This window comes from Scyliorhinus canicula, chromosome 5 (assembly GCF_902713615.1).
Source record: "Scyliorhinus canicula chromosome 5, sScyCan1.1, whole genome shotgun sequence".
NCBI lineage: Eukaryota > Metazoa > Chordata > Chondrichthyes > Carcharhiniformes > Scyliorhinidae > Scyliorhinus > Scyliorhinus canicula.
The window spans coordinates 125,763,708-125,788,325 of NC_052150.1; the positions used below are offsets into that span (position 1 = coordinate 125,763,708).

General features: G+C 46.1%; 1 protein-coding gene across 1 annotated transcript in view; it reads right to left on the reverse strand.

Moving 5' to 3' along the window:
- The window catches only part of galnt12 (UDP-N-acetyl-alpha-D-galactosamine:polypeptide N-acetylgalactosaminyltransferase 12), a 99,570-nt gene extending 75,881 nt beyond the window's left edge, over positions 1 to 23,689 (reverse strand). The window contains exon 1 of the mRNA XM_038797584.1: positions 23,223 to 23,689. Within this exon, the coding sequence (XP_038653512.1) occupies positions 23,223 to 23,590 (368 nt within the window). The 5' untranslated portion in view covers positions 23,591 to 23,689. The remainder of the gene's footprint in view (positions 1 to 23,222) is intronic.
- Positions 23,690 to 24,618: the final 929 nt, after the last annotated feature.

The window sequence follows — 24,618 nt, forward strand, 5'->3', positions numbered from 1 at the left end:
GAGGAGGCAACAAGGACGTTAGACAAAGGAGAACCAGTGGACGTGATTTATTTAGATTTTCAGAAGGACTTTGACAAGGTGCCATACAGGAGATTGTTAAATAAAAGTTAAGAGCCCATGGTGTTAAGGGTAAGATCCTGGCATGGGTAGAGGATTAGTTGACTGACAGAAGGCAGAGAGTGGGGATAAAGAGGTCTTTTACAGGATGCTAGCCGGTGACTAGTGGTGTGCTGGGACCACAACTTTTCACAATATACATTAATGATCTGGAAGGAGGAACTGAAGGCATTGTTGCTAAGTTTGCAGACAATATCAGGATCTGTAGAGGGACAGGTTGTATTGAGGAAGCAAGGGGCTGCAGAAGGATTTGGACAAGCTAAAAGAGTGGGCAATGAAGTGGCAGATGAAATATAATGCGGAAAAGTGTGAGGTTATGCAGTTTGGAAGGGGGAATTTAGGAATAGAAATGTTAAGGACATCAGAAGCACAAAGGGACTTGGGAGTCCGTGTTCACGATTCTCTTAAGGTCAACGTGCAGGTTCAGTCAGCAGTTAAGAAGGCAAATGCAATGTTAGCATTCATGTCAAGAGGGCTAGAATGCAAGACCATGGATGTACGTCGGAGGCTGCATAAGGCTCTGGTCAGACCCCATTTGGAGTATTGTGAGCAGTTTTGGGCCCCGTACCTAAGGAAAGGTGTGCTGGCCTTTGAAAAGGTCCAGAGGAGGTTCACAAGAATGATCCCTGAAATGAACAACTTGTCATACGAGGAACGGTTGAGGATTCTAGGTCTACATTCGTTGGAGTTTAGAAGGATGAGGGGGGATCTTATTGAAACTTACAGGATACTGCGAGGCCTGGATAGAATGGATGTGGAGAGGATGTTTCCACTTGTAGGAAAAACTAGAAATAGAGGACACAATCTCACATTAAAGGGACGATCCATTAAAACAGAGATGAGGAGGAATTTCTTCAGCCGGAGGGTGGTCAATCTGTGGAACACTTTGCCGCAGAAGGCTGTGGAGGCCAAATCACTGACCGTCTTTAAGACAGACTACGATAGGTCCTTGATTAATAAGGGGATCAGGGGTTACGGGGAGAAGGCAGGAGAATGGGGATGAGAAAAATATCAACCATAATTGAATGGTGAAGCAGACTCGATGGGTCGAGTGGCCTAATTCTGCTTCTATGTCATATGTCTTATTATGTTGTAGATCAGCACTGATCTCATTAAATGGCAGAACATGCTTAAGGCACTAAATAGCTTACTCCTGTTGGTAGGGAGAACATTAGTTGGCAGAGAGAATATTACTTGTTACTTAAAAAGTACAGGTCCAGGTGGGTTAGAGGAACCAAGGGAACTTGGGAATACAAATACACGAATCACTAAAGGTTACACCACAGGTTAACATGTAAACCAAACACCAAGCCTTACTTCCAGAGAGAAATTCAGAGAGGATTTAAAAGAGTAAAAACCTATATCGACTTTGGTTGAGCCACATTGAGTACGGCTAGAGTTCTGGTCCATGACATATCATTAAAAGCACATAGGGAAACTGGAGAGTGTGCAGAGAAGATTTACAAGGATAGATATTAGGAATGGATCATCATTAGCACGGTTGCCTCACGGCACCGAGGTCCCAGGTTCAATCCTGGCTCTGGGTCACTGTCTGTGTGGAGTTTGAACATTCTCCCCGTGTTTGCGTGAATTTCGCCCCCCAACCCAAAGATGTGTTAGGATAGGTGGATTGGCCAAGCTAAATTGCCCATTAATTGGAAAAATGAATTGGATACTCTAAATTTATAAAAAAGGAATGGATCATTCAGCTGGGTGTCTTTCCTCTTGAAAAAGGCTGAGAAATGATTCAAGAGAGGTCTTTAAAATCATGAAGGGTTTAAATTAAGCGGATAGAGAATGTTTTCTTATGTGGGAAAAGCATAACTAGAGGCCATCAATATAAAATAATCACCAATAAATCCAATGGGAAATTCGGAAATAACTTCTTTCCCCAAAGTGTAGCAAGAATGTGGTACATGCTACGACAGGGAGTGGTTCAAGAGAATGATAGAGAATCATTTAAGGGTAAGCTATACATGAATGAGGGGGAAGGGAACAGATGGTCATAATGGTAGATTTAGTTAAGAAAAGTTAGGAGGGAGCTCGAGTGGAACATAAACTGGACTGATTGGGCCAATTTGCCTGTTTTATTTGACCATACATGTCCTACGTAATTCCATGGTCCTAAAGAGGAATTACGAGCAGAAAACACTGCATTGCCCTACTTGCAAGACTTAATTTGCCATCTGAACAAAAACTCAACTCTGTATTCTTAGCAGGTGTCAGTGGACACTGCACAAGATGCCATGGGAGGCTGCTGCACCAAAGTGATTTCTTGAAATCCAGGATTCTTAAAATCCTGGATTTTAAATTCTTAAAATCCACACATGCAAATCAGATAAACCCGGCTCATGTAGGAGTAAAAGATCCTCCTTCAGAGAAGAAATTACTGTGAAGAGATTTTTGTTCATGTTGTATTCAGGTATTTATTGATAATTAAAGTGACGGCACTGGCAAGTTGAAAGAGTACTACTGCCCTCCAGTGTCATGTGTAGAGACTGGTAAATTTTAAGCATTCTGAAGACAATAAAGTAAAAACTACAGAGATAAATTTGTAAGTTCACTAGGAGAACTATCCAATCATTAAAATACCAAGTCTAGGCTTCCAAAATCAAAACTTTTTCAGAGCAAGTGCATTAAGACACATTCTATTTTAGTATATAAATTAAGAAAATGCATAAGATAAAGAAAATTCTCCACTTAAACAGTCCAATGGAGGTTTTCCTTGTGAGCCTTCAAAATTGAATTTGGCAAAAGAGTAAAAAAATTGTGTGTTTAAATGTGGGCCCCTGCTCCAAGTAATTTGGCTACTATATTGCCTGTGTAATAGAAATTGCATTTCAAAAATACTGACAGGTCAGAGATCATGATAGGGAGATATTAGAAATTCGGGTCCAAAAATGAAGCCAACAATTGAAAGATTTAAACATATTGAAGGAAAATGCTGTTAGCCCAAACTCAAAGGGATATGCCTATACCTGGCTAAGTCACAAGCTCCCATTCAGACTTAAACTCATTAGGAAATGCATACTATGACTCACCAAAGAACCATTGTCTTTCGGGACATTCTTACATGACCAGCCGTTATCCTATAATTACAGAGTCTGATGACCTAATGGTCTATAAATGGAAGTAAGGTGCACATGAATGGCATCATCTGGCATTTTGTGTAAACAGGAATAGGCTATCAGCCAAATAACGAGAGTAGATTAAAGATTAACCACCTCAGGGGAGAATCTTTGGGCTGGATTCTTTGGTTGCAAATCGCCATGGAGGGATGTGGACCATGTAAAGGTCCAATGACCTCAGACGGGAATTTCCAGTCTCCAGGTAGGCGCAGCCAAAGAATCCTGCCCATTGTTTGAAACGATGGGCGGAGCTCAGAGAGATAGAGAGAGGAAAATCCTTTTGGGAACAAGGGCAGAAGCAGATGAGCAGCCAAGAAGACAGGTTAGGAAACCTGGAAGCAGACGACTATGTAAAGCAGTCAATCAGATCATGAAGCCTGCTAGTTTAAAGGTGCAAGCAGCAAAGACAGGTCAGGAAACCTGGAAGTAGAGGGCTGTGGAGAGCAGTCAGTCAGTCAGCAAATGCGCTAACTGGGGTCATGAGAGGGAGGGGAGGAGTGGACCCTTGGAGGCTCCTGCACCCGAGTGAGCGGGAGTATTCATTTTTCTCCCTGGTACATAAAGTGTCTTCAAGAATACATCTTTTTGTGGTAGCCATGATGTGGAGATGCCGGTGTTGGACTGAGGTGGGCACAGTAAGAAGTCTTGCAACACCAGGTTAAAGTCCAACAGGTTTATTTGGAATCACGGTGTACTCTACAATAGCAATCTCAGACCATGCGCTGCATTGAGTGGATGTGGTCTTGGAGAAGGGGGCGGCCCAGATGCTGGGTGGAGAATCGAGGTGGGACTGCTGGGGGATCTAAATTTTTGTGATAAGTTTGGGAAGGTGATTGAGGAACATCTGAATTTCAATTGCACAGGGAAGGTTTTGCAGGTTGTGGTGTGGGAGGCTCTGATGGCAGTAGTAAGGTTGGAGGTGATCTCGTTTAAGGCAAAAGTGGAAAAGGAGGAGAGGGTGGTGCGCAAAAAGTTGATAGAGGAGATGTTAAAGGTGGACAGGAGGTATGTGGATGATGCTGGCCCATACCTCCTAGACAGGAGGAAGAGCTTCAGGCAAAGTTTGACCAGTTGTCCACAGGGAAACCAGTGCGTCAATTGAGATGGATGAGGGGGGCAGTCTACGAATATGGGGAGAAGGCAGGGAGTATGTTGGCTGGACAGCTCCGGAGGGAGGTTGCCGCGAGGGCGATAGTCCAGGTAAGGGATAGGATCGGAAAGTTAGTGAAGGCTCAGGAGAAGGTTAATAAAGTTTTTGAGGAGTTTTATGAGATGTTGTATAGGTCGGAGCTGCCGGGGAGGAGCGAGAGTTGAGGGAGTTTCTGGACGGGTTGGAGTACCCGAGGGTGGGGGAGGAAGGCAGGGCAGCGCTGGAGGGGCCGATGGGGGAGCAGACGGTAAAACAGGCAATCAGGAGGATGCAGTCAGGGAAGGGCCTCCAAACAAATTCTATTACGGGGCGTCGAACGCAGAGGAGGTTCGGGGCTAGATCGTTTTGGGGGGGGGGGGGGGGTTATGATGGAGATGGGCTCGTGCAGGGGGTCAGGGTTGAGGGGGCTGGCAACGGCGCCACTCCCGATGGCCCGGGCAAGTATTCGGGGAGGCCGATGGTGGTGGCACATTTGAAGATCTAGAGGCAGTTTAGACAGCACTTTAAGCTGCGGGCCGAGTCAGGGGGATACCGATTAGGGAGATATCATAGGTTAGAGCTGGGGAGGATGGATGCGAGGTTGCGGAGGTGGAAACAGAGGGGAAATAGGGCAGTGAAGGATCTGTTCCTGGGGTGACGATTTATGAGGTTCGAGGAGCTGGGAGAGAAGCACAGGTTGGTGCAGGAGGGGGGGGGGGTTTAGGAACCTACAAGTCTGTGATTTGACAAGGAAGGAGTTCCTGATCTTCCCGATAGTGCTGGCCCCTCGCTGTTGGAGCTACTGTCAGCATGGGGGTTGGAGAGAGAGGTGGTATCGGCGAACTATGGGAAGATTTTAGAGGAGGATAGGATGGCCATGGAGGGGTTTAAATCTAAGTGGGAGGAAGAGCTGGGGGAGGTAATGGAAGGTTTGCGGTGTGAGGTGCTGCGAAGGATGAATGCCTCAACCTCAGATGCAAGGTTGGGAATGATACAATTGAAGGTCGTGTATAAGACGCACCTCAAAAAAGCAAGGATGAGACGGCTCTTCGAAGGGATGCAAGATGTTTGTGAGCGGTGTGTAGGGGGGGGGGGGGGGGGGCACAAACCATGTGTATATATTTTGTTCCTGCACAAAGCTGGAAAGGTATTGGAGGGAGGTATTTAACATCATTTTGGGGTGCTGCATGTGGACTTGGAGCTGGGTCACCGAGAGGCCATTTTCAGGGTGTCGGACCAGCCTGAGTTGCAGGTGGGTGCGGAGGCAGACGTTTTAGCCTTTGCCTCGCTGATTACTCAGAGGCGGGTCCTGTTGGAGTGGAGGTCAGCTTCTCTGCCCTGTGCCTTGGTGTGGTGGGGTACCTGCTGGAACCTTTGACCCTGGAAAAGGTGACATTTGAGCGGGGGGGGGGGGGGGGGGGGGGGGGAGATTTGGTTTATTGTTTGCTTTTGGTTATTAACTTGTTTTGAACTTGTGAGTCGATGATTTAGGCTGCATATTGGTGGGGTCGATTTTGCTGTTGTTTCTTCTATTTTGTTCGTATGTTTGTACAGTGAAAATGAAGAAAATGTGGCAAATAAAAAGTTTTTTTTCACAACGTATTGACAGGCAGAGGGATTTTGGTGCACAGGTCCACAGGTCATTGAAAGTGGCAATACAGATGCAGAAGGCAGTCAAGAGGAATACGACATGCTTGTCTTCATCAGACGGGGCATTAAGCATAAAAATTGGCAAGTCATGCTGCAGCTGTATAGAACCTTAATTAGGCCACACTTGGAATATAGGGTGGGATTCTCCGACCCCTCGCCGGCACGCGAGGTAGGTGCCATTGGCGCCGGCGTGGTTGGCACGGAGCCGGTCGTGGGCCGCTCTACGCAGCTAGCCCGCCGATTCTCTGGCCCGAATGGGCCACGGGTCAGTGAGAAAAGAGCAGAGTCCCGCCGGCACCGTTCTAACCTGCTCTGGTCCGGAGGTGCCTCGACGCGTAAGGGTCGGATGTGGGTCTTTGGATGGGGGAGGGGTCCGATCTCGGAGGGGGGAGGCCTCTGATGTGGCCTGGCGCGCGATGGGGGCCCAACGATTGGCGGGCCGGCCTCTGTGGCTGGGGCCCTCCTTTCCTACGTGCCGGCTCCTGTAGTCCTGTGCGATGTTGCGTCGGGGCTGACGTATTAAAGGAGGCCACTGCGCATGCACGCATTGGCGCCAGTGCCACTGCGCATGTCCTCACCGGCGCCGGCGCAACTGCACATGCACGGATCCCGCGACACACAGTTCACGTCGGGATCTGCAGCTGAAGTGGCGCGAAACGCTCCAGCGCCGTGCTGGCCCCCTGTAGGGGCCAGAATTAGTCGTGGAAGCGGCTCGTTCACACCGTCGTAAAATGCAACGGCGTTTATGATGGCTTGGACACTCTGCCGCGGGATGGGCGAATCCCGCCCATCATGTTCAATTCTGGTCGCCACACGGCCAGAAGGATGTAGAGGCTTTGGAGAGGGTGCAGAAGAGATTTATCAGAATGTTGCCTGGTATGGAGGGCATTCGGTATGAGGAGAGGTTTGGATAAACTCGATTTGGTTTCACTGGAATGACAGAGGTTGAGGGGCGACCTGATAAAGGTCTACAAAACTATGAGTGGCATGGACAGAGTGGATAGTCAGAAGCTTTTTCCCAATAGAGTCAATTACGAGGGGACATAGGTTTAAGGTGCAAGGGGGAAACTTTAGAGGAGACGTGCGAGCAAAGTATTTTTTAAAGACTGAGGGAAGTGGGTACCTGGAACCCGGTGCTGGAGGAAGTGGTGGAAGCAAGTACGATAGTGATGTTTATGGGGCGTCTTGACACATACATGAATAGGATGGGAATAGAGGGATACGGACCCCGGAAGGGTAGAAGGTTACTGTCTGAGGCTCAACTAAACTGTTTCAGCTTTAAACCTTCTGTGCAGTCACTCCAACATCACAAGACACCCCGTCCTCATCAGTTCTTGTGTTGCTGAAACCCTAATTCATCCTTTTATTCCCACCAGATTTGGCGTGCATTGATGAACCTGCGGCCAACCACATTCTGCTGCCTGTGTCCCATCCCACAGTAAATCCCATTCATTCATCAATACTCTACTCATTGACCTACACTGGCACCTGGTTAAGAAAGGCTTTGATGTTAAAATCCTTCTCCTCATTTTAAAATCTCTGCATGGTCTGGCCATTCCCATCTCTGTAAATTCCTCCAGTCCCACAATCCTCTGGAGAATCTGCATTCTCAGAATTTGACCTCTTGAGCATTCCCAACTTAAATTGCTCCACATTCTTGCCTGTGCTCGGCCCTAATTTCTGGAACCCCTCCCTAAATCTCTCTGCTTCTCTACCTTGTTTTCCTCTACGACACTCTTTAAAACCTCCCTCTTTGACCCAACTGCCCTAATCTCTGATGTGGCTCAGTGCTGTATTTGGTTTTATGTCCCCATGAATCAACATGGGATTTTTTATTACATAAAAGAAGATAAATTAATACAAGCTATTATTTTACTTCAGATATTTGGGTGGCACGATGGCAAGCCTCACAGCACCCTGGCTTTTGGTGACTGACTGCGTGGAATTCGTACGTTCCCCCCGTTGTCTGCGTGACACGGGTTTTCTCCAGGTGCTCCGGTTTCCTCCCACAATCCAAAAATGTGCAGGTTAGGTGGATTGGCCATGCTAAATTGCCCTTTAGATGTGCAATTTATGTAACAGGGTAACGGGGATGGGGAGTGGGCATGGGCAGGGTGCTCATTCGAAGGTCGGTGCAGATTTGATGGGCCAAATTGCCTCCTACTGCACTGCAGGGATTCTGCGATTTGGAGCATTTGCTGTTCTTAGTTGACAGAACTTTAAATTGTTCCAATTTCTGGAGTGTGCTTTACCCTGTAAAAAAAAATATGACTACCCGTAGCCTCCTACAATTTATCCTACCAATTCTGGGTTTCCAGCAGCAAACAGTGTCTCCTCACTATTCTTTGGAACTACATTGTGCTGCTATATTGTACAATATAGAAAAAGACATGAGAATATTTTCAAGCCACCCAAATTACAAGACACCAGAAGAACCAAGGAACAGGAGCATTCTGCACAGCCCAATGCATCAGCTCCATTATTCAATAAGATTATGGCTAAATTTCTATGCTCTGATTGATATAGATTCATTCCCTTCCCTTAATGTCCAAAAATCTATCACTCTTGGCCTTGAATATCAACTCCGCATCCACGCCCCAATGGGATTGAAAATTCCAGGGCAGCACGGTGGCATAGTGGTTACCATTGCTGCCTCACGGCGCTGAGGTCCCAGGTTCGATCACAGCTCTGGGTCACTGCCTGTGTGGAGTTTGCACAGTCTCCCAGTGTTTGCGTGGGTTTCGCCCCCACAACCCAAAGATGTGCAGGGTAGGTGGATTGGCCACACTGAATTGCCCCTCAATTGGAAAAAATGAATTGGGTACACTAAATTTATAAAACAAAAACAAAAATTAATGCTAGGTTGAATGTAATCTGATCAGAAGTTGAATCTAAATATTTAACCAGGAATTAAGAACAAAATTCCTCAATAAGAAAAAAAGGATTGAGAATTCCAAAGACTCTCAATCCTGTGCAAATAAATTCCTCCTCACCTCAGTCCTAAATGGCCAATGCCTTATCTTGAGTCTGCGACCTTGAGTTCTGCACTCCAACCATGTGAACCCACTTAGAATTTAATACGTTTCAATTAGATCATCAAATGATGGATGGCTTTTAGGCTTCCGAAAAAGACAACACCACCAAGGAGGTGAAAAAAAAAAGCTTGTGGTACTAAAATAATAACGCGACAAAATATCAGCAAGGAACAAAGAAGCCCTCCTTGTTGGCTATCAAAGTTTCTAACTGACCATCAGCTCTCATCTCAAAACAGCACAACCTGTTCAAATAAATTGACATAATTTTAATTTTCAAACCAAGCACCCATAGAAACAGACAGCAGTTCCAATACATACTGCTCAATCAGTCCACATTTACCATTCACACGAACAAATATTCCTAAACACATTACCCACCCTGTTCCTATATATCTTTAACTCATTCAACATTTGGGCAGCACAGTGGCGCAGTGGTTAGCATTGCTGCCTACGGCGCTGAGGACCCGGGTTGGAATCCCGACCCTGGGTCACTGTCCGTGTGGAGTTTGCACATTCTCCCCGTGTCTGCGTGGGTTTCACCCCCACAACCCAAAGATGTGCAGGGTAGGTGGATTGGCCACGCTAAATTGCCCCTTAATTGGAAAAAATAATTGGGTACTCTAAATTAAAAAAAAACTCATTCAACATTTGCAGTTAGCCTCTTGCTCAAATTTAAAGTTCTGCAATTGTATTAATTTATTAAGCATGCATGAGATTATTCAAACAGAGAACATGAAAGGCTTGCGTTGTTCCAATTTCAAAATTGTTCAGACTCTTGTGGGTGGGGAGGGCAGCGGTCATCATTCTAATGGTGCATTTCAGAAAACCTACAATGCCTTTCCTGTCTTTTTTCACCAGCTAAAATTCTGAAGTTATGAACAATGCTTGTTGTGGTAGTGCCTATGCTCCAAGTACAATACGTTCACAAATACCACATCCAGCCATTCAAATGGAGGCAAGGATTCAAAGTAACTTATCCCTAAACATCCAGATCAAACCAAATATATTCAAGTACCGGTAGGTTCAGGTTTCAAAAGTTTATTACCCTCGTGACTGTAACATCTGCTCGGCGGTTACTGAAATGTACACAGGACATCCTGGTGAAGCATGGGGATGTGTTTCTAATGACTACCAACCAAACGTAAAATTTAGATAACATCACCAGAATCTGAGATTTTGAATCCATCATACCTCAAACCTAAAGACTTGTGGGTTCAATGTTCAAATTAGAGTAGTCTTTCTTCCCTAATCATTACAGAGTGGATATTACAATTAAGCAAAGAAAATCCACAAAACTATTAAATCTTGTTTTTTCTTCATTTACCCAAGCTCCTACGCTATCCCATTTGTAGGTAATAATAATCTTTGTCATAAGTAGGCTTACATTAACACTGCAACAAAGTTACTGTAAAAATCCCCTGGTCGCCACATTCCAGCGCCTGTTCGGGTACACAGAGGGAGAATTCAGAATGTCCAAATTACCTAACAGCATGTCTTTCGGGATTTGTGGGAGGAAACCTGAGCACCCGGAGGAATCCCACGCAGACACGGGGAATGTGCAGACTCCATACAGACAGTAACCCAAGTATTGCTCTTCAAAAATAATGAATTGCACGAGTCACTTTCAGATGTTATAGCATAATAAAGGTACTGTATGAATGTAACTACATTTTGCATAGTTTCTATGGCACTGCATTAATTCATACTCACAATGATTACTGCAAGAAGTCTTACAACACCAGGTAAGACATCAGTCATGTGAGAGTACCTTTAAGAAATGAGTGTTTATAAATGGGTGTGTATATAAATATCTGTTGTGAGAGTACCTTTAAGAAATGGGTGTTTATTACTGCAGTGAGGTCAGAGAATGGATGGAGCTGGGCTGCCTGTCAGCTTTTTACTTTTGCTTTAGGCTGTTTGCTGCAGGATGTGTTTTAGTTTTGTTTTTAGAGCTGGACAGCTGCAGTCACAGCCAGAAGGTGTACGAGTCTCTCTCTCTGTAATCCAAAAACTGAAATCGATCCTCTGGTGATTTAAAACTAATAACTGCTCTCAGTAGTGACTTTAACCTGATGTGCTTCTGTTTAAAGTTTTTTTTAAAAGTCTTATGGATGTTAAAAGGACAGCTTAAGGATTACTTAGTGTTATATTCTTTGGGGGTTGTATTTGAATTAATGGTTGCTAAGATGTTCACATGTTTTAAAAAGGTTAACTTGATTTCATAGAATAAACATTGTTTTGCTTTAAAAAATATTTTCCATTTCTGCTGTACCACAACTGTAGAGTGGGCCGTGTGCTCCCCATACCACAATCTATTAAAAGTTGTGGGTCAGGTGAACTCCATGATACACTTTGGGGTTCTCTAAACCCTGGCCCATAACATTTCTTACTGTGCTCACCCCAGTCCAACACCGGCATCTCCACACAATGATTACTATCATTAATCCATCTAACATATACATACACTAATCCAGAACGACGGTAAAATTCAGGAGACAAAATAGATATGGCACAGATCAGTGTTGCAGTTTGTTACACCTCAGTCGACAGTTTTACAATTGTTAAGCTAACTTGTCTTTTGGATGCTGATCACAGATCCATTTGGTGCCCCAAATTGCAGTTTTGCTGTGAAAATATGACGTAAAATGTCCCAGTTTGGCTAAATATTGCAAATGTGGAAACTGCCTCAAATAATGCCACATACGTCATGAACAAGAAGGTTGCTGATAACAGTTTGTGCAAAAGCCTTGGGATACAACACCGACTAGCATGTGGAATATCAATCAAGTATTGTACAATTTACATGTATAGATCAGGACTTCTTGGGACACCCTCAGGTTTTAGTAGTTCCATTCAATTCACTCCATGAGCACTCTGTCCAAAGGGCAAGTCCTTGGCTCATTGTCTGCTGATGCTTTAATCGAGAACCATTTTTCTTGTACAGTACTAAAATTAGCCTTACTGCTGCGACTGAAGCCTGATACTTGCCAGAAAAGGGTGGCACAACTAACTTAATATCTGACAACACCCCGAAAAAAGATAAGTGGGTATTAAGGAATGTGCCACGCAGTCACTGTCGTCTCCGATAACTTGTTGCGAGCATATTCCCTATCCCCGCATGCACAACAGTTCTGTTTGTTCACATACAAGCATTTTATGGAAGGTAATGAATTTAACAAGTTTTTTTTCAAAATAACTTTCTGCTCAACATCTTACTTGTCCTCACCTCCATCATAAAGAAAAGAAGCTGCAAAAACCAGGTAAAAACCCAAGAATCAACCTTGTGGTCTTCCCGTGGAAATTATTTTGAGTACATTGTGAGACTTGCACTCCTGGAGTCCTCCATTAACATAAATAGATAGGTAGATCAGTATGTAGGGGAATAATCAGAATTTTATTTGAAGCTACAGTTTTAGATTGATGACCGTTCATTCAAAAGAAAGTAAGTGGGATAGATTGTTACATAAGAACTTGGAGCAGGAGTAAGCCATACAGCCCCTCGAGCCTGCTCCGCCATTCAATGAGATCATGGCTGACCTTTTATGGACTCAGTTCCACTTTCCGGCCCGAACACCATAACCCTTAATCCCTTTATTCTTCAAAAAACTATCTATCTTTACCTTAAAAACATTTAATGAAGGAGCCTCAACTGCTTCACTAGGCAAAGAATTCCATAGATTCACAACCCTTTGGGTGAAGACGTTCCTCCTAAACTCAATCCTAAATCAACTTCCCCTTATTTTGAGGCTATGCCCCCTAGTTCTGCTTTCACCCGCCAGCCCGCATCTATCCTATCTATTCCCTTCATAATTTTATATGTTTCTGTAAGATCCCCCCTCATCCTTCTAAATTCCAACGAGTACAGTCCCAGTCTACTCAACCTCTCCTCATAATCCAACCCCTTCAGCTCTGGGATTAACCTAGTGAATCTCCTCTGCACACCCTCCAGTGCCAGTACGTCCTTTCTCAAGTAAGGAGACCAAAACTGAACACAATACTCCAGGTGTGGCCTCACTAACACCTTATACAATTGCAGCACAACCTCCCTCGTCTTAAACTGCATCCTTCTAGCAATGAAGGACAAAATTCCATTTGCCTTCTTAATCACCTGTTGCACATGTAAACCAACTTTCTGTGACTCATGCACGGGCACACCCAGGTCTCTGCACAGCAGCATGCTTTAATATTTTATTATTTACATAATAATCCCGTTTGCTGTTATTCCTACCAAAATGGATAACCTCACATTTGTCAACATCGTATTCCATCTGCCAGACCCTAGCCCATTCACTTAACCTATCCAAATCCCTCTGCAGACTTCCGGTATCCTCTGCACTTTTCGCTTTACCACTCATCTTAGTATCATCTGCAAACTTGGACACATTGCACTTGGTCCCCAACTCCAAATCATCTATGTAAATTGTGAACAATTGTGGGCCCAACACGGATCCCTGAGGGACACCACTAGCTACTGATTGCCAACCAGAGAAACACCCATTAATCCCCACTCTTTGCTTTCTATTAATTAAATGTTACAAAAATGTAAGAGAGATAGTCAATGTTCTGAAGTGGCAGACATTGTTTATTTGAAAACAAGAATTAACTGAATGAAACAATTATAGACAATATGCCTACCTGCTGCTTTCATTTCAAATAGAGATCAAACAAATTCTCTGAACAGCTGTTCATATTGTGCAAAATGCATATCCTTCTCTGAAAGGTTTGTTTGCTACCATAAAATGTTAATGACTGCTACAGTGTCTCAAAAGTTGACTTTAGACAGAACTCCATCTCATGTAGCACAATAACTGCTGCTATAATACACTTCCATATCAGTCCACAAAGTTAGGTCAGAATACTAGGAAAGGTTCACAGCCAGCTTGCAAGCCTGTAAAACCCTGACCTAGATTTCCATTCCTCATATACAGGAGTTCAAATGTAGAAGGGATCACTATTTACTCACCTGGTTTACTGGAGCTGACATTCACTTGAAGGGAATCAGACTTACTAATCCATATACAAGCAATTATTTCCAAATATTTCTCTGCTACCAACTATCAAGCTTAACTTCATGAGACACGTATTCATGTTATCAATACTCACTGTTACTCTTATCAGAAATATAACAACTACTGTGCGAACTGCATGGTGTTACCAGCCAATAGGATTGCATGCAATATTTACAATAGGCAGTACAGTCAACATTTTCTAAGACCACAGCCCCTTGAAAGATACTCTACAAGATAGATTTCTTACACAAACTCCAAACACCTCCAGATCATAAGCTTAGTGATAGAAGTTTTGTCTAAAACCTATTCTCCTAGCACTTGTTCAAATTGTACTATATGCATATGCTCTCCTCTAGAAATCATTAAGTAATAATAATCTTTATTAGTATCACAAGTAGGCTTACATTAACACTGCAATGAAGATACTCTGAAAATCCCCTAGTCCAGTGTTCTTCAAACTTTTTTTTCCAGGGACCCATTTTTACCAAGCGGCCAACCTTCGAAACCCAACCCGGCCAACCTTCGCAATCCACGCCGGCCGACCTTCGCGACCCACGCCGGCCGACCTTCGCGACCCACGCCGGCCGACCTTCGCGACCCACGCCGGCCAACCTTCGCGACCCACGCCGGCCGACCTTCGCGACCCACCTGTGCGACCCACCATTTTCTCTTACCTTGTTTGCTGCTGATAAAAATGGTGGAAATGGTTTTGGGTCCCTTTGGCTCTCGTACACACTCCTCCAATGGAACCTGTGGCTGAAGGTAAAGCCTTCCGGTGTCGGAAAGTATGGAGTCTCCATCTGTCCAAAGTTCTGCATTTTTTCCTGTAAAATTTTATCTAACAAAACCCCTCCAAACTTGTAAAAAAAGGAAAATAAATGTAAAAAATAAAAATTAAATGAATAAAATAAACGAATAATATGAATAAAAAACCCCCAAACTTCGAAAACAAAAAGCCGCGACCGTTTAAAAAAATATAACGGCCGCACTGCGCCCGCGCGCCCAATCATCGGTGCGCATTTTTTTACATGTTCGCGGCCATTTTAACGGCCGCTTGCAGCCGGTATTATTAAAATCCAGCTGCTGCGTGGGGATTTGCGCAATTGGGAGCGTCGCGAAGGACGGCTCCCCAGCCCTCCCGACACTCGCGGGTCGCACCCCCGGGTTTGAAGAACACTGCCCTAGTCGCCACACTACGGCGCCTGTTCGGGTACACGGAGGGAGAATTCAAAATGTCCAATTCACCTAACAAGCACGTCTTTCGGGACTTGTGGGAGGAAACTGGAGCACCCGGAGGAAACTCACGTAGACACGGGGAGAACGTGTAGACTCTGCACCGACAGTGACCCAAGCCGGGAATTGAACCCGGGTCCCTGATGCTGTGAATCATAGAAAGTACAGTACAGAAGGAGGCTATTTGGCCCATCGAATCTGCACTGGCCCTTGGAAAGAGCACCCCACTGAGCCACCCTGTCCCCGTAACCCAGTAACCCCACCTAACCTTTTGGACACGAAGGGGCAATTTTGCATGGCCAATCTACCTAACCCGAGTCTGTACCAGCGATTGGAAAGCCCACACCTCCACACTATCGCCGTAACCCAGGAACCCCACCCAACCCTTTTGGACAGCAAGGGCAATTTAGCATGGCCAATCCACATAAATTGCACATCTTTGGACTCTGGAAGGAAACCGGAGCACCCGGCGGAAACCCACGCAGACATGGGGAGATCGTGCAGACTCCACAGAGACAGTGACTCACGCTGGGAATCGAACCTGAGACCCTGGATTGTGCTAACCACTGTGCTACCGTGCCACCCTTACTAATGAATTAAAGTGGAGTTGAACCTTTGGCCCAATTTTTCATTGTTGTAAATTATTTCCGGGCACTCCAAAAGTAGCTCGGAGAACAATATTCAAATAAAAGACCAACCCTTATCATTAATTTACAGGATGTGGGCGTTATTGACCATTCCTAGTTGCCCTTCAAAAGGTGGTGGTGAGTTGCCATCTTGAACCGCTGCAGTCCTTGAGTTGTAGGTACACCGACTGTGCTGTTAGGGGGGAAGTTCCAGGATTTTGCCCCAGCGACAGTGAAGGAGCAGTGATGTATTTCCAAGTCAGGGCGGTGAGTGACTTGGAGCGGAACCTCCAGGTGGTAGAGTTCCCAGGTATCTGCTGCTTATCCTTCTAGATGGTCATGGGTTTTAAAAGGTGCTGTTGAAGGAATCTTGGTGAGTTACTGCAGTGCAGCTTGCAGATGGTACACACGGCTGCCACTGCTCATCGGAGGTGGAGGGTTTGAATGTTTGTGGAAGGAGGAGCAATCAAATGGGCTGCTTAGTCCTGGGTGATGTCAAGCTTCTTGAGTGTTGTTGCATTCCTGCAGGGCAGGCTTTTGGAGGGTTGGGGCGGGGGGAGGGGGGGGGAGAGAAAGAGAGATCAGGAGGGGAGTTACTCACCGTAGGATTCCTAGCCCTCGACCTACCCTGGTAGCCACAGTATTAATGCGGCTAGTCAGTTCAATTTCTGTTCAATGGTAACCCCAGGATGTTGCTTGTGGGGGATTCACCTATGGTAATGCCGTTGAATGTCAAGGGGCGGTGGCTAGATCCTCTCTTGTCAGAGATGGTCATTGCCTGGCACTTGTGTGACACGAATGTAACTGCCACTTGTCAGCCCAAGCGGTAATAGAGTGGCAAACGATTATGACACAGATTTCACAAGGGATGTTGGAGTGGCCGAGAGGGAGGCTGGAGTCAGTGTTGAACACCCAGCTATTTTCTTGCTCCATAAAAACATGCATAGCGGTTAACACTGCTGCCTCACAGCACCAGAGACCCGGAATCAATTCCAGCCTTGGGTGACTGTCTGTGTGGAGTTTGCACTTTCTACCCGTATCTGCGTGGATTTCCAACATGTGCTCCGGCTTCCACCCACAATCCAAAGATGTGCAGGGTAGGCGGATTGGCCATGCTAAATTGCCCCTTAGTGTCCAAGGATATTTAGGTTGGGTGGATAGGGCACGGGAGTGGGCCTGGGTAAGGTGCCCTTTCAGAGGGGCGGTGCAGACTCAATGGGCTGAATGGCCTTCTTCTGCACTGCAGGGTTTCTATGATTCTATGAAACACAATCAGCAACCCATTCAAACAAACTCCTGCATACCGCCACTCAAGCACATCCAGCGCTGCCCAAGGGTATAGGTTCTAAACACAATACTTAACCTGATATAGTGTATAGACTAATATTTTGAAATTTAATAGGACCCAAAATGAAGAATTTAACTGACAATGGTTAGGAGTTGAGTCAAGGCTGGGGAGCAAATAATTCACAATAAAGTTATTGCTCTTCAGTAAAAGCCAACACTAGAAACAAAAAGTATGCCTGGCGTTCTATGGAAGTTTTACTTTAATTTGTAACCCAAGATCAATAAACATGTAATTATGGACAATCTGTTCCTCCTTTACATCAACTTTGAAAATAATTTAACAAATTAGAAGGAAGTTGGATGTTTGCAGAGCTCAACAGTCTTGGTCTAAAGATTACAAATCCAAACAAGCATTTCTTAAAACTTTTATTGTTCTTGGCTCAAAACTTCTCAGAGACAGTGACCGGCGGTTTGTCACTCTGTAGTGACTTGGCTGGAATTCCAAAGCCCCATTCTCACCTGACCTTCCTCACACAGTCCGGGTGAAACAGGAACAGCGAAGCAGTTCTCAGGCTTTAGCAGCGAGGTATTAATAAAGTGCAGAGGACAATCCCCCCCTTTCTAGGGCACTAGCTTGGGAGTGGGGGCTTTTGGGGTCAGCATGGAGAGTCCAGTGGGGGGGGGGTTTCTTCTTAAAAAGTAACTGAGGGTAAAACAGGCAGAACCATTGGATCATTAGAATCATAGAATTTACAGTGCAGAAGGAGGCCATTCGGCCCATCAAGTCTGCACCGGCCCTTGGAAAGAGCACTTAAGCCTACACTTCCAACCTATCCCCGTAACTCAGTAACCCCACCTAACCTTTTTTGGACATGAAAGGCAATTTAGCATGGCCAATACACCTAACCTGCACATCTTTGGACTGTGGGAGGAAACCGGAGCACCTGGAGGAAACCCACGCAGATACGGGGAGAAGGGGCTGACTCCGCACAGTGACCCAAGCCGGGAATCGAACCTGCGACCCTGGAGCTATGAAGCAACTGTGCTAACCGCTGTGATACCATGCTACCATTGGATGTTAATATAAAAATCGCTTTGTCAGATGGTTCCCAGCTCAGCGTAATTGTCCAGTGGAAGTTAGCCCTTCTTGACAATTGCCAGGCAAACCCATATGTGGCAATCACTGGGGTATCTCCAAATGCAACTCTGGGGAGGCCCATTGTGTTATGATCTTCATGGGGGAAATCTAACGAATTTAACCAAATTAACCAAATTCCCCAAAAAGTTCTCACTTTTCGCAGAGTTTACCTTAATTAAACACGAACTGACAACCAATCAATACTTCAAGTAAAAAAGGTACATCTCACTTTAAATACTCATTATGTCTTACACAACCGCAAGCACTTGCATCATTCACTGTACAAATGTGGCGCCACATTCAGTTGCAAAGTTCTCTAACTCAGCCCGTGACACACAGGATTTCTCATTTTGCTACTCAATTGATTTGGCCCTGAAATTGCATTCACTGGCAGCCATATTCCATCCGAGGCTCCCAGAAGTGGTTGTCACCCCAATGGCATGCTCCTGCAGAAACTCGTTAGCTGGGTTCAAAATAATCGTGATGGTACAATTTCCCAGAGATTCATTTACCCACACCCTCCAAAGAAGCCTGTTAAATAATCGGGTCAACTCTGGCAAAACTGAAGCAGCAACAGCAAAATTGTCCAATTCACAATCCCTGCTCTCAAACTTTGCCTTTGGCTTTGTCTTGTTTAACTGTATTGCACAACACAGGGCTCCACGCAACTGTGTCTTAGTCTTCTGTGCTGCAGCTCTCCTGTGTGTAGCCACTCGGTTTTCATATATAAACTTCCTTTCTATTGGTACTGCTGCTAAGTCAAAGGCTGTCACGTTACACAAACTAGATTTATTCTTACTCAAGAAAATTGTAATTGATGCAAATTCCTTTTCAAACATTCTTAAAACCAATTACAGATTCCCCAGACATTTTTTTTTAAAGTTACAAATTTTTCTTACAGTACTGTTTCTGGGTCAACGGCCATATCACTTGCTAAATGCCATGCTCTCAGTCTAGTGAGTGGACCAGTGCTACTTTAAAGTCAAATGCAAAGTCAGGTTTGTAAAGATATTAAAGGTTGCATCGAAGTGAGTATATGCAATGTCAAAATACTGCACCAAACTAATTTAGTTAATTGCTCTGAAATAATAAAACATTCCAAAATGCCTCGCAGGAGATTTACAAAACAAAGTACACCACCATGTCTGTTCTGACAAAGACGTAGAGCACACATACAGTTGCCATTTGAGTCAACAACCACTGCCAATATCAAAACTGGATAGAATCCACTTAAATGAAAGCACACGGATAAGGAAGCCAGCATAAAACACTGGTAACCAGAGAGCTTACAAACAAGTCCAAACTCTTTCATTGTCTAAATCTGTGAGCTTTTCAGTTGGACCCTCATCTTGCAATCATTCCCAGAAATCCATTTAGTGCATGTAAAACACCGAGTACCATTAACCAGAAACCTCCATTCCCAATTCAATATAGGTATTTGGGGATTCAGATAGTGAGAGAATGGATGGGGATCCATAAGTGGAACTTAATGAAGCTGGTGGAGGAAGCCAGTGGGGATCTTAAGAGGTGGGTACACTGCAGTTGACATTGGCGGGGAGGGTCCAAGTGGTGAAAATGAATATTCTGCCAAAGTTCTTGTTTATTTTTCAGGCTCTCCCGATCTTTATACCAAAGGCCTTTTTTCGGAAATTGGACAAGATCGTTTCGGACTTTCTATGGGCAGGGAAGGTGCGGAGGGTCGGGAGGACCCTGCTACAGAGGCGGGGGGGGGGGGGGGGGGGGGGGGGGGTGTGACGTCGCCGAACCTGCTTCATTATTATTGGGCAGCGAATGTAGATAAGGTGCAGCGATGGTGGGAAGGAGAAGGGGTAGAGTGGGTTCGGATGGAGAAGGAATCTTGTGAGGGGTAAGTTTGAGGGCTATGGTGATGGCAGCATTGCCAATGGCTCAGAGTAGTTATTCAGGGAGCCCGGTGGTACAGACCACAGGGAAGATATGGAATCAGTTGAGGAGGCATGTTAGGGTAGAAGGGATGTCGGTGCTAACGCCGCTGTGCGAGAATCATGGGTTTGAGCCGGGGGATAATGTATACAGGAGGTGGAGGGAAGTGGGGCTGGCCAAGGTGAGGGATGTGTATTTGGAGGAAGGGTTCACCAGTCTGGAAGAGCTGATGGAGAGGGTAGAGCTGCCGAGGGTGGAGAGATTTCAGTATCTGCAGGTTAGGGACTTGGTGCAAAAGGTCTGGAGGGGGTTCCCCAGGTTGCCAGGATACACCCTGCTGCTTCCGGATGTGGACGTGGAGGGAAGAATTGGAGATATATACAAGTGACTGGGGACAGGGACGTGTGCGGGTGGTGAAGATCAAGGAAAAATGGGAAGGGGAGATCAACTGGGGAATATGGAGTGAGGAACTGCGGAGGATAAATAGGACCTCCTCTTGTGCAAGGATGAGCCTGATACAGTTTAAGGTGGTGCACAGGGTGCATACGAGTCAGGTGAGAATGAGTGGGTTCCTTCAGGGGATAGTAGATGAGTATGAAAGATGTGGGCGGGCGCCAGCAAATCACACGCACATGTTTTGGGGTTGTTAAAAATTGGAAAGATTCTGAGCGGGAGTGTTCGCCATCTTAGCCAGGATAGTGAAGGAGGAGGTGGACCCAGACCCTTTGGTGGCGATCTTTGGGGTTTCAGAGAAGCTAGAGCTCATAGAGAGGAGGAAGGCCGATGTTGTGGCCTTCGCCTCTCTCATTGCACAGCGTCAAATATTACTGGAGTGCCGGTCGGCATCGCCGCCGGGGGTAGCGACTTGGTCGGGTGACCTGTACGACTTCCTGCAGTTGGAGAAAGATCAAATATGAGATAAGCGGTGTCGCAGAGGGGTTTGAGAAAAGATGGGGAACGTTTGTGACCGTGTTTGCGGAGCTGCTTGGTGTTGGGGCGGGGGGGGGAAGTGGGTGAAAAAGGGGAAAATTTGTACAGGCTGTATAGTTGATTGCTGGGAAGTATGTTTCCCAGTGTGTTTATGTGTTGTAACCTGTTTTGATACATGTTGGTAATAAAAAACTTTTTTTTAAAAAAACAGCCAAAGAATTGCAATGTGAAACACAGGTTTACTGCTAAATGTATAAACAGATGTAGGATGAACACAATGTATGCAAAGAACTTGACGATTACTTATACAATACATTGTTTCAGCCTTGGCTCAGTGGTAGCAGTCTCATCTGAGTGAGACGGTTATGATTAAAGTCTTGCTCCAGACACCGAGCACACAAGTGCAGTGCAAAGGGATTGCTGCATCGTCAGAGCTCACATCTTTCAGGTTAGATGTAAACCAAGATCCTCTTTACCTTTTCAGATGGACCTAAAAGATCCAACGGCATTATTTGAAAAAGTGTAAGGGATCCTAACCAATATTAATCAATCAACCAGCACCCACAGAAGCAGATTATCTGGTCATCTCTTACTGCTTGTGAGAACTTGCTAGGAGGGTACATGGCTGTCTTCTGCATTACATTACAAGTGACCAGGGTTCAAAAGATATTGGGAGGGCTGAGGGATTGCAGTGGGCAAATCTGTTCTCAAAAGCTTTGAAAACATGACAGGGGCAAAGGGGAAGGAAGTTACCCCAATTAGCTGAAGAAACAGAATCAGAGTAGCTGCTCCTCCAAGAATCCATGATTGGTGGAGCAGCAAGGGCAGGAGACGGAGAACATGTGACTGGTGGAACAGTGCAGCAGGGCACAAAAGGCAGGGCTTGACAAGCCACACAAGCTGGTGACCAAACTCTATCAGACCAACAGATAATAATAATAACCTTTAATTGTCACAAGTATGAAGTTACTGTGAAAAGCCCCTAGTTGCCACATTCCAGCACCTGTTCAGGTAAGCTGGTATGGGAATTGAACCTGCGCTGCTGGCCTTGTTCTGCATCACAAACCAGCTGTCTAGCCCACTGAGCTAAACCAGCCCTTCTAGCTGATGATCACACTTTCCTTGAATTGTCAGACTGTTTGCCCAACATTTAGTATAGGACACGCAGCAATTTCATCCAACTAAACACTGGGAGAACCAAAGCCATTGTCCTCCTTTCCTATCTGATGTGGAGATGCCGGCGTTGGACTGGGCTGAGCACAGTAAGAAGTTTCACAACACCAGGTTAAAGTCCAACAGGTTTGTTTCAAACAGTAGCTTTCAGAGCACTGCTCCTTCCTCAGGTGAAATGAGTCAGGTTTCCTATCTGACACCATCCTTTCTCTGGTAATATTGTAGGGCTGAACCAGATTGTTCACAACCTTGGTGTCATACTTGACCCTGTGATGATATCCTACTAAGTCGTCCGACATGCACTTCTGCCTCATTGCATCTGCTGCTGAATCTTTCATACCCTCTCACCATTAGGTCTGACTATCCTCATGTATTTAATGCCAGCCTCCCATCTTCCATAAATGTAAGGTTACACAACACTGCTGCACCAAGTCTTATTCATCCAACATTAATGTGCTCATTGAATCCTAGTTGAACAGCATCTCTATTTTAAAATTTTCATCCTGGGTGTAAAATGTCTCCATTATCTGTGCTTAAATGTCTCTAATCTCCTGGAGCCCAACATCCCTCCGCGATATCCGCATTCCTTAGTTTGGCCTCTCTGCCTCCGCCTTCCACCAGCTCAGAAACTCTGGGGATTAACCTTCCCTCCAGTCTCTCTTTCCTTGGTTAAACTGCTCCTGACGGGCTACCTCCTTGACTAAATTTAATCATATTATCTCTTTATGTGGCTCAGTAACCCTTCTGTGAAACGGCTTGGGCCATTTCCGTGTCCCAAGGAAGATGTGTTGGAGAAGTTGTCACCCAGGAGTTTGCTGGGCTGTGTGGATTCCCGCTCTGAGCCCCGTGCCCTGCTGTCACTTACAGTGGGTTCCACCTCTCAGGCAGCCGGCGGCGCAGGGAGATCCTGTCGCTGACATAAGTGTTAATCTGGTGTTTGCTGACACTCTCTTCCTCCTTCCTCTTCTCTTCGCCCTGCAAGTTGAGGTGCACCGCTCTGCCCAGCTCTCCCAGCGCATTCACATCCACAGGAGGTCTCTCATACACGGCTCGCTGCAAGTGCTCACCCTCGGACCGGCTGTGAGAGTCGGGGGCTCCGGCAGCTTGGTCCCGGCGCTCTGTTTGCTGCTCCTTTTCCTGCTGTCCACTCCGGCTGAGAATCACCAAGCCCAGGGCGATCATCCCGCAGCACAGCAGCAGGAATGGCTTGCAGCGCCGCCGCCGGCCCAGCATCGTGCAGGGGGTGGCTGCGGGTCAGACCCCAGCACTCGGCTCCGGCACTCACTCTCACTCCGGCCCCGCCGAAGGCGCTCCTCAAACTTTCTTCATGCAAATTCCTCCCGGAAGTGCCGTCACAGTGGGCGGGGCCGAGAGCGGAAAGGGGCCGAATGTTGAGCCGTTTCCCTGGAGACGGGTGGAAGCGGATCTCTGCCATTGACACTGTCACCCTCTCTGGGGGACTCCCGGAATCTGGCACATCAGAATTGAAGGTTCTTTTGTTTTTCTGCCTCCGTGAATAGTTCAGGCAGCGTCCTATTGGGCCCCTCCGCCAAAACCCTACTCCGTTCCTCCCCACCACCCCCCTTCCTTTCCCTTCCGTTGGTACAGAGATCTGGTGTCTCCAGCTCAAAGTTTAGTGCTTGTACCATTTGTACAACTGTGTTGTGAACTGTTTTAATAATCAGTGTATCCTATACACCCCCCCCCCCCCCCAACTCCGTATGTTGGGACTGAGGGTACCCCTCAGAATTACACAAAATTAGTTTGGCCTTGTACAAATGTGATGGTAACTTTTTAAATAAAGACATATAGAGGAGATGAGAGGGACAGGGAAGGGGAGGAACAGGGATATGAAGGAAAGGAGTGGGCCACGGAGGAGGGGAGAGGGACAGATATACGATGATGGGGGAGGAAGGCAGGGGGGAGGGGGGGCGGGGATGGGGGGGAAACAGGGGGGATGGGGGATGGGGATGGGGGAAACGGGGGGATGAGGGAGGGGGGATAGGGAGGGGGATGGGGAGGGTGGGGGAGGAGGATGAGGGGAGAGGGAGGGTGGGGGAGGAGGATGAGGGGAGAGGGAGGGTCGTGGAGAGGAAGATGGGTGTAGGAGTGGGAGGGGGGTATGGAGAGGGAGGACGGGGGAGAGGGTGGGGCAAGGAGAAGGGGGAAGGGAGGGGACAGAGAGGGGAGGAGAGGGACAGGCAGGGAAGGGGAAGGAGAGGGCAGCTTGTCAGCTTATCGAGTGCCAATTATGGATCCAG